Here is a 17,684-nt window from a genome sequence, read left to right as displayed (position 1 = left end):
AACCACAGCTCACTGTAGTAATGTATAAAATAAAAATAAAAAAAACATACATACCATCAACAGGCCAATAAAAAACAAAAACAAACTGATTATCCCTTCCACACAAGCGAGGTGGATGGAGGAATCCTACCCGCTGTGCTCCACTGTCAGAGTACATGGATTGGTGCTGCAGCTGCTGATTAAATGAAAAATTTCCATTATTCTGTTACACACAAGTGAATCGTTAGATTGACTTCTGTCAAGCAGGAACGGCCATAGGTGGATTGAAATTTGGCTGGTAGCTGCTGAGCCTTATAAAGCTGTCTGCAAATACATTCAGGTTGTTATTGTACAATGTTATACAGATCTGATATGTCAAAACTGATTTTTGATTGTCTTTGTTGGACAAAAAATTATCTTTATCACACTCACATCCTGCGTGTTTTTTTTTTTTCCCCCCTTTTTCTACTGTTTGTACCTGTAATAATGAGAGAAAAAAGACAATAAAACTCTGCTAGGGGGGAAAAAAAAGATTGCACCAACATTCAGGTGTCTGACTTTCATTGAAATTAGCATTTCATCTACTATGTGGTAATGGCAGGCATATTTTAATGGATGGTCTCAAGAGAGGAGTATAGAAGCACACTATTTATAACAAGTCATCCATTATTATAAATATTCATTTTACAGTATAGCTTCAGCAATTTGCACAGCATTTTACAAGGTAAAAGGGGACAGTACAGTTTGCAATATAATTCAAGACCAGAGTGTTAGAAGATCTTTGCTTGTGAGAGCTTACAATCTAAAAGACAGGGGCAAGTTGTACAACAGGTAATAATTGCGGGAGGGGGTGAGTTAATAAAGAAAGTAAAAGTTGTTGTCCGATAGAGGTGGGTCAGGCTTCCTTATAGAGATGAGATTTCAGAGATTGTCTTAAGGTAGACAGAGTAGAAGATAGCCAGATGGGTTGGGGTAAGGCATTCCAGAAGATGAGAGAAGCTCTGGGAAGTTCAGGAGGCAAGCATGGAGGAAGGCAACAAGGGAGCTAGAGAATGGAAGGTCTGCGGAGGATGGTTTAGGTGATCTTTTGAGATTCATTTAATGATGTAGCTTGGGGCAAATGCTCTGTTCGCTTTTATGGGACTTTACACACTCTGGCACTAAAATATTGCAACAACCACTATTTTATTCTCTAGGGTGTCTACTAAAAATATATATAATGTTTGGGGGTTCTAAGTAATTTTCTAGCAAAAAAAAAAATGATTTTAACTTGAAACCAACAAATGTCAGAAAAAGGTTTATTGTTTAAATGGTTAAACTTTTTTTTCACTTACACACAGTCTATTCCATTGACAAATTGTTACAATTCAACTGTTAAAGAATGTTTTGATTCTTGGCAGACTGCCCAGTTTTTTTTCTTCCTTTCTTGAGAAACATTGTGAAACACTTTAGTCAAGATAACGATTCTTGACCATTAATTGTGCAGCTCTACTATATAGTGTAGTATTTTATTACGAGAGATAAATATATAAAATCGCTGTAGCACAATAGCTCATAGAAACAAGCCGTCCAGACTTACAAAGATGGCCACTGCTCAGAGAACCCAGAAACGACGGCATTACATCAGCGCGTAGGCCCTTCCCAATGCGTTTCGTATGTACGTCCTCAGGGGATACGTCTCCAGGAGGCCTTGTGTGCCAACAGCTCTATTATTCTGGGCACTCGCTATATATTTTCTTGGTGTGTTATGCATAAACTATACCTGTGGGCTTCCTCTAGAAGATGGAAATCACTGTAGTAGACTCTGCTACTACAGTGATCTCCACAAGCTTCTGGATCCCGCGCCGAGCAGCTGCATTGTGAACACAGGAGATTGGCTGCTGTTCATGAGCACCATTAAAAAATAAGTTCACCTTTCAGAACATGTTACATGTCCCACCCACATTTAGAGTGGCACATGTAACATATTCCAGCAGCTGCAGCCCCACTCCCCCTCTCAGTGACCGCAAGTGGGGTTCTTCTCCTGGCGCCTTCTGCTACTATTTCGAAATAATGTGTGAATGATTTGAACTACAAGTACATGTCAGCCATGAGAGAAGCTCTGGGAAGTTCAGGAGGCAAGCATGGAGGAAGGTAAAAAGGGAGCTAGAGAATGGAAGGTCTGGGGAGGATGGTTTAGGTGATCTTTTGAGATTCATTTGATGATGTAGCTTGGGGCAAAGGCTCTGTTCGCTTTTATGCGACTTTACACTCTCTGGCACTCAAGTCGCAAGAAAGTTGCATCAAAGTAGTGCAAAAAACTTTTCAAAGTTGCAGCGTACATAGGAACAGGTGCCATTGAAATAAATGGACTGCTCCTTGTCAGGCGACTTTGTGTCCAAAGCTGCATGACAATTTGCACTAGTGTGAACTGAGCTTAAGGCTTTGTATGTTCATAATGTGAATTTCCTTTTGTTATAAATGTTGTCATCTTTTAATTTGGAAACAGAATGAAAGCCTTCACCAGTTTGAAGAACAACCAGTTGAAAACCTTTTTCCAGAGCTGAGAGATCTCCCCAGCAAGTAAGATGTAATTCTTCTGATAGATGTACTGTCTGCTATCACTAGAGATTAAGCGTCGTCAGGGTCTAGTTATACTTGTGCTTACAGTCTCCTTGCTCTAAGTAAAGAAGAACTCTTCTGGGAATTGCGACAGAAGTAACAAATTGGCCAACTTCCTTCTGGCCCTGGGCTTTCTTCTTCTTCTTTTTTTTATTTTATTTTTTATAGATCTAGACCATTAAATTTAAGTATGTGTACCATGTATTGCCATTCATTTAAAGAAAGCTTTGCTGTGCTGTAAAAGGATTTGTAATTCTGCTTAGCTTGCTTCCTACCACATTGCACAGCCAAGAAAGTTACTCCATCATTTCTTGGTTAATTCATCATCTTCAGCTGTCACCTGGCTGCTCTATGGTTAGTAAAGCTGGCCATAGGACTGTTCGATTGATCTTGGGTACAACCAGCCTGTTGGATTTTCTGTGCAATAATTGCCATCCTTGTGTTCCCCCTGCACCCCGCTAAGGGAACACAATAGCTCCTCAGAAAGGATTCATGCTATTTATTTATTTTAATTCGGGAAAGAAAATTGCACCATCTGTAGTCATCTAAATTAGTAGTGTGGTAAGGCTAATGACTTCTTGAAGCACATTGGTGATTGGGCAATTGCAAAATGTTAGGCTTTTCACCTTTTTTGTTAACAAAAATAGTAATAAATGCACTTCCTTTTACAGGTAAAAAAAATGTTTAATTTTTTTATATTGCATCCTGTAAAGCACTGCACTGGTGATCAGCAGATCAGTGCCTTGATCCTGCACCCCCTTAGTACTTTTTTACTCGTACCTCTGATACAGACAGGTAGTTATTGAGTGGCAGGAAGAATCGATGAACTACAAAGGCACTCACCAACGACTTTGTGCGTTCATTGAGAACTGCAAGCCATCAGCTTCAATGGATGATGGTACTTGTAGTCTATTCATTCACAGTACTTGTAAGTGTGAGCGGAGCCCCACACAGCTGCGATGTTTGCGAATTGTTAGAGCATGTGCGAGGAGAAGGTCCTCTGCCCACTGTCACAGAGCAGAGAGCGCTGGCTGTGGTTGGGGGGGGGGGGGGGGGTTGGAGTGTGAGTGGATAGGAGCATGTTACATGTTGCCCCCTAAATATGGCTGCAACATTTAACATGTTCCTAGGGGTGAACTTATCCTTTAAAGCTGAACTCCAGCTAGCAGGAATAGAATATTATTAGCAAGGTACTTGCCTTCCTTGTGCAAAAGCACTATCTGTTTCTTTTTTACAGTGCAGTATTTCTTTTCCCCAAACAGGTCCCTTATCCCTCCCTATTTATTGCATCTTCCAGGTTATGCAACCAGATGCTGCAGTTTTTCGCCTATGGAGAGATGGTTCCTGGTTGCATTTCCTCTTTATTGTAACTTACTGAAGGATAAGCGTGAGATGATTACATCATGCTTCCATCTGTGTGTTTGTACGATCTCCACAGCCCCTGGTTGCAACCTGCCCATTACAATTGTTTGGCAGCTATGCTCTGCCATAGCAGAGTTCTGTCCACATGCATGCCAACCTTGTTGTGCATTCCCATTGAATCCCGCTTGCGTTGTGATGTGCAAGGCTTTTTTGGATCCTTCCCCTAGCACCCTGGAGTAGTGCATTTTTCTGATGGAGCCAATGACCTCACAGGACATAAATCGTGAATTAAGCAAAAAGTAAGACACTCATTTAAATAAAAAAGTGTACAGTGTTTTTATTCAGCTAGGGAAGAGGTATCTAGGAATCCAAAGTTAACAGTTCTGCTTTAAAACGGTCACCTGCCTAGCTATGAAGGGTGGCCAGACTTTGTAAATCACGTGACCTATACATATTTGAAGAAATCCTATTGTATCATGTGTATTGTTACCATGTATTTAGTTGTTTGCTCACAGTGATGATTTTAATTGTGGGGTACTGCTTTGCCTTATTCATGCCTGAAACTTACCACAGCGTTTGTCATTTGTAGTGTTACATGGTTGAGCGTTCATAACATACCAGACACCCAAAGACGCATTACGGCATACGGATGTCAAAGTGGATATTTTTGCGTCTCGCATGTTGATCAAGGAAAGCGAGGTAAGAGGAACTCAAACCTTCTCTTTTTTTATTTTACTGTTCTTGGCAAACACTATCTTATTGAAAAGGTGTAAAGAAGAATGGATATTTTAACGTAGTTACAGCCAGCTTAGAGCAATGCAACTATGCATATACCGTAATCAATATAAGTGCAGTGCTTAAATCGGTGTGATAATAGATCAAAAAATTATTTTATATAAATATACAGTCCCAAACTAAATGTAGTGACAAAAGATCTAAAGTGAAATGGTGTCCACCATATGTAGATGCCCCAATGAATGCTTGGGCTATGATCCATTATGCACTCACCAGAGTTAAGACACAACACGCAAATGCAGTGTAAAACCAAAGAATTCTGCTGGGTGCCACAGAGCATCCAATGAGCCTCCACTGATTATGCACGCACCAGAAAAATGCACCATGAACCGTTAATCAGATCTCCTTAGCAGGTATTCTTACTGACTTCCTCTTGTTCATAGCATGAAATACCAATTAAGAGCGCCACCAACCAACTGCATATAAAAATCTCACCACAGAGCCCAGAAAGTACTATATAGTAGAGCTGCACGATTCTGGCCAAAATGAGAATTAAGATTTTTATTTTTTTTTGCTTAGAATAAAGATCACGATTCCCACAACGTAAAATCTTTCACGTTTATGCAAAAAAAAAAAAAAAAATGGGCTAACTTTACTGGTTAGGGTTTTTTTTTTTTTTTTTATTTTTTTTTTTTTTTTTCCATTAAAGTAATTAAAAAAAAAAATTGGATTTGGAAGACCACTGCCCAAATACAGTGTGACATAAAATATTGCAACAACCACCATTTTATTTTCTAGGGTGTCTACTAAAAATATATAATGTTTGGGGGTTCTAAGTAATTTTCTGGAGAAAAAAATAATTTTAACTTGAAACCAACAAATGTCAGAAAATGGGTTAGTGTTTAAAGAGGAAGTAAACCCTGATGAGTTTACTTCCTCTTTCATTCCCTGCAAAGGCAAAGCATAATGGACTACTATGCATCAGATAGTCCATTATGTGTCACTTACCTGACACAGGAGCCACCGAAGTCACTGCTGTCCCCTGTAGTCCGGCGCATCCATCTTCTCGGTGGGGTCTCGCAGCTCGGCCGCTGTCATTCGGCGAAGCCGCGATGACGTCACTCCCGCGCATGCGCACGGGAGCCGAGATGCACGGAATCTTCGTCATCGACGATGCCACGCTCAGTGCGCCTGCATGCGCCATAGACAGCGGTGCCCGTCTTCGGGCAAATATCTCCTAAACCGTATAGGTTTGGGAGATATTTCTTGGACCTACAGGTAAGCCTTAATCTAGGCTTACCTGTAGGTCAAAGTGGTTTGTAAGAGTTTACAACCTTTTAAAATGGTTAAACTTTTTTTTCACTTACACACAAAGTCTATTCCATTAACAAATTGTTACAATGTATATACTTAAGTTCAACTGATAAAGAATGTTTTGATTCTTGGCAGACTGCCTAGTTTTTCTCTTTCTTTCTTGAGAAACTTTGTGAAACACTTTAGTCAAGATCGCGATAACGATTCTTGACCATTAATTGTGCAGCTCTACTATATAGTGTAGTATTTTATTACGAGAGATCAACATATAAAATCGCTGTAGCACAATAGCTCATAGAAACAAGCTGTCCAGACTTACAAAGATGGCCACTGCTCAGAGAACCCAGAAACAACGGCGTGACATCAGCGCGTAGACCCTTCCCAATGCGTTTCATATGTACGTCCTCAGGGGATACATCTCCAGGAGGCCTTGTGTGCCAACAGCTCTATTATTCTGGGCACTCACTATATATATTTTCTTGGTGTGTTATGCATAAACTATACCTATTGGCTTCCTCTAGAAGATGGAAATCACTGTAGTAGACTCTGCTACTACAGTGCTCTCCACAAGCTTCTGGATCCCATGCAGAGCAGCTGCATTGTGAACACAGGAGATTGGCTTCTGTTCATGAGCACCACTGAAAAATAAGTTCACCTTTCAGAACATGTTACATGTCCCACCCGCATTTAGGGTGGAATATGTAACATATTCCAGCAGCTGCAGCCCCACTCCCCCTCTGTGACAGCAAGTGGGGCTCTTCTCCTGGCGCCTTCTGCTACTATTTCGAAATAATGTGTGAATTATTTGAACTACAAGTACATGTCAGCCTTTGTGGCTGACTGCTTGTAGTTCTGAATGGACTGTAAGGTCGCTGATGAGCGGCCTCGTAGTTCATTCACAAGCCCTGCAGCTTGTAAACAGCCAGCCTGTCTGCAGGTATGGACTGAAAGCTGTGGGGCTTGTCTGCAGGAGTCTGCCATTGCACCCCTGATCTGATAATCAGGGATGTAATGCTTTCCAGGCTCCTTAAGGAAAAATATTATAAATACACTTTTTTTTTGTTTGTTTTTCCTGCAAAAATATGCCAATTTTTTTAGTTATCCTTTAAGAGAATGCCTTGCAATTTCTCTTTTACAGGCAAATCTTTCTCTGATTGGACAAGGTGGAGCGTTTGAGGTCACCCCCCTGCCTCTCCACCTCGTCCAATCAGAGTGTGCTTTGCATTCATTGAGAAAATGTAAAGTGATCTCTGTATGGTGCCAGTGGCGACCTCTTGTGTTTAGCATGCAGCAGGGGACTTGGGTTGCTAGTGTACCAATGTGACGATGTACAATAATCAATACAGTACCTGGAATTCATCTTTAATACAATTCCCATAACTTCATTTTATTCACTTTTTTTAAACTCAATCATTACATTAGCAATTGTATCAGGTCTAAGGGCTATTTGTGGAAAACCCGCACCCAAGGTAACCAAATTAAATTCCATCTGCAATGATATACATTCGAAGAATGGACAAAAATAATCTTTGGGAATATTTTCTCATTGATACCTCTTTTTCATGAGGCTTAAATGCCAGCAAATATTGTGCCTCGTTTTTCTCTACTTTTTTATTTATTTATTTTTAAATGCCCCTTAATTGTAAAGTTGTAGCGTTTCTTTAAAACAATATCCTACTCCCAGTTTATTTAATTTTTTTATTTTTTTTAACAAGTTCCCCTCTAGAGCAATTCTCTTTTTTTTATTATTTATTTTTGCACACAAGATCCGTATTTGTTGCTATAAAATTACTTAAAACTCCCAGAACGTTATATATTTTTTTTTCTCAAAGCGGAGGCCCTGGAAAATAAAGATAGTATTTGCAATTTTTTATGTTGCATAGTTGTGTAAATGTTTATCAAATATCTTCAGGAAAAAGTACATGAATTTAGTTGTGCACAGATACAATTTAAGTGCCCAGAGCATTCCTATTACAATTAAGAAGCCAACAGAACAAATCTGTAACAAGCCATGAGGGTTGTTTGTACACCCCCCCCCCCCCCCCCCCCAAATGTTTTCTCAGATGGACCAGTAGGTGGCAGTGTTGTATTGTTGCGCTTTATACACAGAAAAAAAAACATCCCACTGGATCAAATGTACTTCGCATAAGCTGGCAATGTAATACTTGAACTGTTAGGGGGGGATATAAATATTGAAGGTGTTGCTTTAAAGTAATAAGACATCTGTCCCTCTGTTGGCAGAGATTCTGCAGAGCTGGTCACTGCAACAGGATGGTCCTCTCTCCAAGTTGCTGATCTTCAGGATGCCCTGTGCACAGCGTGCAGCAGAAGCGCGGTGTCCTTGGAATGGTGAAGGTACTATCAAGATTTATCAGCCAATGGTTATTTTGTGTATTGTAACTGTGCACTTTATTCATAGATGCTTGCAATGAACATACCTTTAAGGAGGAGTACAGCGTCCTGGTGACAAGTACTATAGAGCTGTCTGCTGTTTATAGGTCAGTTCTTTTGTGTGTGTTTTTTTTTTTGTTGTTTTTGTTTTGTTTTTGTTTGTTTTTTTATGTAATAATTTTTATTGAGGTTTTCAACGTTTTTCTTTTTAATAAACAGACCATTCAGACATACCAATAGGCCTAATTACAATTCGACATGGTGCAGTGATAAGATACAAAGAGATCTGATATCAAACTGTCCTGTGTGTGTGTGTGTGTGTGTGTGTGTGTGTGTGTGTGTATATATGTGTGTGTGTGTATAATATCATATAATTTTTTTATTATAGTGATATTGGGGTGTTTAGCTCAGTGGTAGATGTGTTTTCACGTAGTGAGTCCACAGCAGTCAGTTATCAGGTTTGAAGGCATGGCAGCCCATTTTTATTAGAAGGAACAAAATAGAATTTGTATACACAGTATGTCCCACACAGGTGTTCGTCTCCAGTAAATTCATACAAGAGAAAATGCCAAGGCTCCTAGGCTTACTTTGCCTTGCACTTCCTGCTGAACCGACCTACTCCTGGCCTCAGCAGGATTCTCCAGACCCCTGGGGTTTCTTGCTGTCCCCCCAGACTTCAAGACTTCCTTTAGCCCCCCCTTGGACTTGCTAGTCACCTCGGCCCTCCCAGACCCTTCTCTGTTCTCACAAGCCCTTACAGCCGTACCAACCTTCCCAGTCTTTCAGACACAAAGTCCCCCCTCACCAGGGATTGTGTCTCACACAGGCGGACAGCTTTCCAGACACAGGTCTGTCTTGATGCAGCAGCAGTAACAAGATGCACACACTCCACCTTCCTTCCCTCTCTGCTCTCTCACCAGCCCCTCGTTATATGGGCTGTGTGCACCTGGGCACACAACCGGCTGGCTATCCATAAGACCTGGACACAGGGTTAGAGCTCCCATCCCACCCGAGCCTCTGCAAGATCTCCAAACTACAGAGCCCCATCCGAACATAGCAAAACCTGGAGAAAGCTGCCAAAACTGTTTTCTCAGTTTCAAAGCTATGCTCTGTAGCTCTGCAGTCCGCCGACATGCAGACTCTGTCCTTTTTCCATCCCTTTTCTCAGTGACAGGGACTCTGGGGAAAAAAAAAAAAATATATATATATATATATATATATATATATATATATATATATATATATATATATATATATATATATATATATATATATATATATATATATACATATACATATACATACATATATAAGTTTTGAACCAAGTGGCTTATGTAAATACAATCTTTATGACCATATAAAACATGTATTGGGCATAAAAGTACAACTATACCATGTTGTATATGTGTGTATAATAAATATAATATTTTTTTTCAGTCGTTGCATAAGGGCGTCTTGGGCAGGGTGGTGTAACGTCACGTAATGACTTTTCTCTATATTGGGTTGTGGTATTATTAAAATTGCATTCAAATGTATTAAGATGTAAAAAGTCTTCTGTGTGCAGCAGCCTCCCTAATACTTACCAGAGTTCCATCTTTGTTCCCAAGTGTCTCGGCCATCCGAGACTCTCCCTCTTGCTTGGCCGAGGCACAGCAGCGGCACCATCAAATCAGTCAGCCAATCAGGAGAGAGAGGGGGTGGGGCCGAATGGATACATGGAGCTATTACTCGGCCTGGGTGCCCTCATAGCAAACTGCTTGCTGTGGAGGCACTCGCCAGGAAGGAGTGGGGCAGAGCACAGAAGATGGACCCAAGAACAGGAGGATCTGGGCTGCCATCACTGGCAGCCCAGATCAGGAAGAAAACCACCAGGTCTTCAGGAAAAAAACTCAAGACCTTTCTCTTCTAGAAGCTGGACAACAAAGCTCATCACAGCGCCTTGAGGCGATTCAGTTTGCGTGGTGCGCTATACAAATTATTTCATTCATTTACTGCACAGGGGAAGGTAAGTATAACATATTTGTTTTTTTTTTTTTTATAGGAAAAAAAAAGACTTTACAATCACTTTTAAGGCTCATGCACATGGGCAGTTCGGCCCCTGTGCATGAAATTCTGGCATGTTTGGGCATCTGGACAGCACAGGTGCCAAGTACAGCCTCGCTGTCCACAGCCTATCCAAACCTGTGACAGGTTAACCGCTTCCCGACCGCCTCACGCAGATAAACTGCGGCGGAAGGGCACGTACAGGCAGATTAACGTACCTGAACGTTGCCCTTTAAGAGGCGGCTTGTGAGCAGTCGCGTGCCGCCAGGAGCTCCGTGATCGTGGGCCCCATGGACACGATGTCCACGGGCACACCCACGATCATCTCACGGTGAGGAAGAATGGAGACATACTAATGTAAACAAGCATCTCCCCGTTCTGCCTAGTGACACTGTCACTAATCAGCTCTCCCTGTAATCGGGAGCGGTGATCAGTGACATGTCACACACAGCCCCTCCCCCACACAGTTAGAATCACTCCCTAGGACACGCTTAACCCCTACAGCGCCACCTAGTGGTTAATCCATTCACTGCCAGTGACCTTTTTACAGTAATCAATGCTATTTATTAGCATTGATCGCTGTATTAATGCCGATGGTCCCAAAAATGTGTCATAATTGTCCAATGTGTCTGCCATAATGTCACAGTCATGATAAAAATTGCTGATCGCCGCCATTACTAGTAAACAATAAAAATGCCATAAACCATCCCCTATTTTGTATAAGTTTTGCGCAAATCAATAAGCGCTTATTGCGATTTTTTTTTTTTTTTTTTTTTGGGATATTTATTATAGCAAAAAGCAAAAAATAACCACAGAGGTGATCAAATAACAGCGTAAAAAAGGATGTCAATTTTGTTTGGGAGCCACGTGGCACAACCGCGCAATTGTCAGTTAAAGCGACGCAGTGTCGAATCGCAAATAGTGCTCTGGTCAGGAAGGGGGTAAATTCTTCCAGGGCTGAAGTGGTTAAAATATGCGGGAGCTGAATGCTGTACCTTCCTTTACTTACATATAGCGCTATACGTGTTCACCAGCATATGCCCGGAATGTAGGAATTGTACATTCCAGGCATTAATCCCTACAGCCGTGAAAACAAGTACTGCTCAGTACAGTATCCAGCTGCCGTGTATTTCAGCCTGCTGGCAGTGGAGCTGGATGCTGCGCCTATTCCTCCCGCATGTCCAAAAACACAGCCCCTGTGCATGTACTCTAAATAGCCCAAACGGCTAATAATACAGCTCTCTGTTTATACTTCAGTAACTGTGAAATCTTTAGTATCATGTTAATTTTTTACAAAACAAAATTATAATTATATATATTAGTGGCCTCAAATCGCACTCCCAAGAATCACATGCAATTTGAACAGGAATGCGGTGCGATTCCAGTCCGAATCACATGTGGGTTTTTCCCCACTGCTCTTTGATTTGTGTGGGCTTTAATTGCATTGCAAAGCTATCAGGTTCGGGTATTGGAGCATTTTCATGAGTACTGTTGTCTGGTATCTGTACAAACCTAATTGTACTGATATTTCCTTTAATAATTCTCAGGAACATTCTTCAAAATGGACTCCGAGAACAGGTCCTTCTACCAGAAAGCGACCAGTTTGACAGCGTCCTTTGTGCTGTGACAGCTGATGTGGACTTTGACGGAGAGCCAGAGATTTTGCTGGGAACATACGGTCAGGTGAGGCCAGGATCATATGTTGGGTCCTTTTTTTTTTTTTTCTGTAATTTTTACAATTTTTGAAAGTTACCTGTGGGTTTTTCTTTGTGTCTCGAACAGTTCCTGTGGCAGTTGTGGCTGAAATCTTTCTTGATCTACCTGACCTTGGCTTGGTATCAAGAGATCCCCAAATTTTCCACTTATGATTAAACAGTACTGACTAGCATATTCAAGGCTTTGGATATCTTATATCCTTTTCCTTCTTAACCACTTTCAGACCGGACCATTTTGCTGGTAAATGACCAGAGGTCTTTTTACACTTTGGCACTGCGCTGCTTTAACTGGTAATTGCGCGGTCATGCAATGTTGTACCCAAACAAAATTTGCGTCCTTTTCTTCCCACAAATAGAGCTTTCTTTTGATGGTATTTGATTGCCTCTGCGATTTTTATTTTTTGCGATATAAACGTAAAAAGACCGCAAATTTTGAAAAAAAATGATATTTTCTACTTTTTGTTATTAGAAAAATCCAATAAACTCAATTTTAGTCATACATTTAGGCCAAAATGTATTCAGCCACATGTCTTTGGTAAAAAAAAAGTCAATAATTGTATATTTATTGGTTTGCGCAAAAGTTGTCACATCTACAAACTAAGGTACGTTTTCTGGAATTTACGCAGCTTTTAGTTTACGACTGCCTATCTCATTTCTTGAGGTGCTAAAATGGCAGGGCAGTACAAAACCCCCCCAAATGACCCCATTTTGGAAAGTAGACCCCCTAAGGAAATTGATAAGAGGCATGTTGAGCCCATTGAATATTTTATTTTTTTGCCTCAAGCGATTGAATAATGACAAAAAAAAAAATTTTTTTTTTTTTTTACACAAAGTTGTCACTAAATGATATATTGCTCACACATGCTATGGGCGTATGTGAAATGACACCCCAAAATAAATTCTGCTGCTTCTCCTGAGTATGGGGATACCACATATGTGGGACTTTTTGGGAGCCTAGCCGCGTACGGGGCCCCGAAAACCAAGCACCGCCTTCAGGCTTTCTAAGGGCGTAAATTTTTGAGTTCACTTCTCACTACCTATTACAGTTTTGAAGGCCATAAAATGCCAAGATGGCACAAAACCCCCACAAATGACCCCATTTTAGAAAGTAGACACCCCAAGCTATTTGCTGAGAGGCATGTTGAGTTCATGGAATATTTTATATTTTGCCACAAGTTGCGGGAAAATTACAAACTTTTTTTTTTTTTTTTTTTTTTTAACAAAGTTGTCACTAAATGATATATTGCTCATGCATGCCATGGGCATATGTGAAATGACACCCCAAAATAAATTCTGCTGCTTCTCCTGAGTACGGGGATACCACATATGTGGGACTTTTTGGGAGCCTAGCCGCGTACGGGGCCCCGAAAACCAAGCACCGCCTTCAGGCTTTCTAAGGGCGTAATTTTTTGATTTCACTCCTCACTACCTATTACAGTTTTGAAGGCCATAAAATGCCAAGATGGCACAAAACCCCCACAAATGACCCCATTTTAGAAAGTAGACACCCCAAGCTATTTGCTGAGAGGCATGTTGAGTCCATGGAATATTTTATATTTTGCCACAAGTTGCGGGAAAATTACAAACTTTTTTTTTTTTTTTTTTTTTTTCACAAAGTTGTCACTAAATGATATATTGCTCACGCATGCCATGGGCATATGTGAAATGACACCCCAAAATAAATTCTGCTGCTTCTCCTGAGTATGGGGATACCACATATGTGGGACTTTTTGGGAGCCTAGCCGCGTACGGGGCCCCGAAAACCAAGCACCGCCTTCAGGCTTTCTAAGGGCGTTACAGTTTTGAAGGCCATAAAATGCCAAGATGGCACAAACCCCCCCCAAATGACCCCATTTTGGAAAGTAGACACCCCTAAATTTAGGGGTACACTAGTGAGACTAGGTAATAAATGGCGGGTGCCCTGAAACTATAAAAAAATAACTAACCAACCAGCGTCACCTGTAACAGTTATATGGTGATCACTGGTGAAAGGGTTAACTAGGGGGCAATCAGGGGGCTTTATGCGGTAGTATATGGGGGTCCCTGGCGCTATAAAAAGCTGCGGCGAACCTAAATACCTACCTGCCTAACTAGCGTCACCTGTGACACTAATACGGCGATCAGAAAAATGATCGCTTATTAGGCTGGGTTCACACTGGAGCGATGCGGAAACGCCGCGAATCCGCGGCGGGTTCCCGCATCGCATGCCTCCCGGCGGCAGTTCACACTGCCCTATGCGAACTGCTGGGAGTGTCAGTGAAATGTTACTGACACCCCCAGATCAGTTCGCATATCGCAGTGCGATCTGCAAACTCGGATCGCATGGTGTGAACACCCATGCGATCCGATTCTGCTGCGGGCCAAAAAAAGGGTCCCGTGCGAATTTGCGGCGGGTGTGGCGGGTGCGGCGGGTGCGGCGAATGGCTGAACTCGAATCGCACAGAGATCGGATGTGATTTGCACTGCAGTGCGGTGCGAATCACATTCGTTCTCATAAACCGCTGCAATGTGAACCCAGCCTTAGTGACACTGGCGACGGGGGGTGATCACGGGGTTAAACCTTTATTGGGGGGGTTAGGGGGGTACATTAGAACTAAAGGGGGCTAACTCTAACTGCCCTAACAGTTATTACAGTCACAAATGACACCAATGCAAAAAAAAAAAAAAAAAAAAAAAAAATGACATTGGTGTCATTGTGACTGGGGGGCAGGGGTAATTGGGGGGGTGATCGGGGGGTAAAGGGGGGGTGTGAGTGTGCCTGGCATGTTCTACTGTGTGTGTGAGTGTTGGTGCAACTTACTGATCCGCTCTCCTCCGTGTCGGAACGGAAAATACCGACACGGAGGAGAGAATACATCACTTCCTCTCCTGTGTTTACATTACAGGAGAGGAAGTGATGTCACCGGGGATTTCTATTCGTCGGGAGCGATCGCGAGGGGGTGGCCATGAATGAATGGCCGTCCCCTCGTCCGGGATCGCTCCCGCACGAATACCGACCGCCGCAGGCACCGGGCGGGGGCCCGATCGGGCCCCCGACCCGCGGGAGGCAAGGGACGTACATGTATGTCCTTATGCCTGCCCGTGCCATTGTACCGACGTACATCGGCGTGCGGCGGTCGGCAACTGGTTAAGTTTCATTACCTTGTTACGCAGGCCTTTTGACTGTTCTTTTCTACCTCTTCATGGCTTAGTGTCTAGCCTGCTTAGTGCATCCACGTGAGAGCTAACAAACTCATTGACTGTTTATACACAGGCACTAATTGTGATTTAAAGAGGAAGTAAACCCTGATGGGTTTACTTCCTCTTTGATTCCCTGCAAAGGTAAAGCATAATGACTACTATGCATCGCATAGTAGTCCATTATGTGTCCCTGCGAGGTCGATTTGGGGGCCCCCTCACCTCCCTATCTTCTCTCCCCTGTCCCTATCTTCCCCTCCCCCCTTTGGGGGGGGGAATGCTGCTGAGCGGTGTATGTGTGCTTATATAGGGGCTCTCTGTGGGCTCTCACCTGACATGGAGGGGCTGGCTGCATGGCAGTGGTCCTGGGACCTGTATGGTATGCCCCTGGAAGGTGCCTGTGAGGGTCTGCTGGGAATGGTGCAGCGCTGTGGCTTTGCAGTTTTTTTTTTATATCTACCTCATGGTGATGTTTGGTGGCCATTTTAGGTGTGGGCAGAGCAAGCTGACTGTCTGTCTGGACTTCAGCGTCCATTTTCTATGTGATTCCTATTCAAGGCTCTGGCGGCCATTTTCTGGAAGCCTGAACATATTTCAGTGTTCCCTGACAGCAGCATAGCTCATGTGCTCTCACAGCCTTTTTTCCCTATGTTTCCCGTCTGTGTACTGGACGCTGAGCGGCCAATTTATGGAGCATTTTTTCTGATCGCTTTAGCGCTCGTTCCAGCGGTTATCACCAACTCGGTTTTTGGCTTCCTCTGCACCTGGGCGCACTCAGGGACTACAGGCACCACTTGTGGACAGCGCAGAACTCCCCAGGGTGGTGAGTCCAGCAGGAATGAGCCCCTCAGTCAGCGGCAGCAGGGAGGGTGGGACTGTCGCTGTCCTAAGTCCTCTTCGGGTGGCAGACAGGATAGGGTCAGCATGGCTCAGAAACTAGTGTTTCTTCCCCCAAAGTCCAGGCAATGGCAACCGGGTCACCTGCAGACTGCTCAGTGCCCATGGTCACCCTGATGGCGGTCCTCAACTCGTTCATTGCTAGATGGAGGCAGTGCGTGGGGAGATGGGTGCATAAGGTGGCCCCTGTTCCCCCCCCCCCCCCGTCTTCTGGGGAGAGCTCTGGCACAGACTCGAGCCCCGATGAGGCTGGTGACCCCTGCTCTGTCTTGTCAGATGACGCTGACCAGGACCGTTCGGACAGCAAGGATGAGTGCCTGTCTGGGTCCGGGCGCAAAAAAGCCGCTTTTTGGAACACTCATCACAGCTGTGAGTGATACCCTGAAGATTCAGGAGCCAGAAGGTCCCCCTGCTGAGGTACCGGTCCCCTTTGGGTCCCGCAAGCCAGCATGCTCACCTATGGTGTACGCCACATCAGCTCATCATTATAGCATTTATATATACTGATCTATATGTTTTTGGTTGATAAGACCTCCTGTATAGATTTTGAATTATACTATTGATTTGTGATATGAATGCTGTGGTAGGTCCCTATATGCCTGGATATATTTCCTGTGTCAAAAAACCTTTTTAACTATTCTATCTTGTATGTCTTTTCTATATTTGAATAAATTTATATAAAAAATATCAAACTATTACCTTTTACATTTTTGAATTTATTTGGTGCCTTTAAAATCCTAAAGTCCCCACCTATCCTTGTTTCAAAAGAGACTTTTTATTTTTAATTTTTTTATTTTATTTTTCTAAATTTTAGGTCTTCTTTTATTTAACAACAAATGCATTTATTATCATAGGATCTTATTGGCTTGTCTCCAAAAAGTCTTGTTACTCTAAGTTTGATACTTGTTTCTGAATAGATGTCAGAACATCCCATCTATAGCCCTTCTCTTTGAATTTATTCACCACCAACTCTCACTATATACAGTGTTTTAAACAAAAATAAAAAGTGCAAACTGCAAAACATCAAAAATTGTGTTTCTGGTGTGATTCCATTGAAGTCTATTACATGCAAGACGTTTAAAAAAAAAAAAATAATAATAATAAAGTCGTTGACCCTTTCCAAAAACGCTTCAGCCGCAAAACGCATAGATGTGCACATGTAGCAAACCATGTTAAATGGACTGTAGTGCGTATCTGCAAACGGCAAAGTACACTAAAAAAACACATGGCACATCTTGACTTGGCAATATTTGGCCAAAACACTCCAAATCTGTCAGATTGCGAGGGCATCTCCTGTGCACAGCCCTCTTCAGATCACCCCACAGATTTTCAATTGGATTCAGGTCTGGGCTCCTGCTCGGTCATTCCAAAACTTTAATCATATTCTGGTGAAGCCATTCTTTTGTTGATTTGGATGTAAGCTTTGGGTCATTGTCATGCTGAAAGATGAAGTTCCTCTTCATGTTTAGT

General features: G+C 42.4%; 1 protein-coding gene across 2 annotated transcripts in view; it reads left to right on the top strand.

The window, feature by feature from the left end:
• KPTN (kaptin, actin binding protein) overlaps positions 1-17,684 on the top strand; it is a 61,188-nt gene that overhangs the window by 9,341 nt on the left and 34,163 nt on the right. Inside the window, exons 6-10 of one of the 2 annotated variants that reach the window (XM_077480820.1) lie at positions 2,468-2,541; positions 4,532-4,641; positions 8,233-8,340; positions 8,411-8,489; positions 11,973-12,108. In XM_077480820.1, the coding sequence (XP_077336946.1) occupies positions 2,468-2,541; positions 4,532-4,641; positions 8,233-8,340; positions 8,411-8,489; positions 11,973-12,108 (507 nt within the window). Of the gene's footprint in view, positions 1-2,467; positions 2,542-4,531; positions 4,642-8,232; positions 8,347-8,410; positions 8,490-11,972; positions 12,109-17,684 lie in introns of both variants that reach the window. The other variant, XM_077480812.1, reaches the window with a different exon arrangement.

The sequence above is a fragment of the Lithobates pipiens genome, unplaced genomic scaffold (assembly GCF_037356315.1).
Source record: "Lithobates pipiens isolate NorthernLeopardFrog02 unplaced genomic scaffold, aLitPip1_a1.2 Scaffold_1, whole genome shotgun sequence".
Taxonomy (NCBI): Eukaryota; Metazoa; Chordata; class Amphibia; order Anura; family Ranidae; genus Lithobates; species Lithobates pipiens.
The sequence above is the reverse complement of the archived record's forward strand: the minus strand, read 5'-3'. Positions and strand labels throughout refer to the sequence as shown.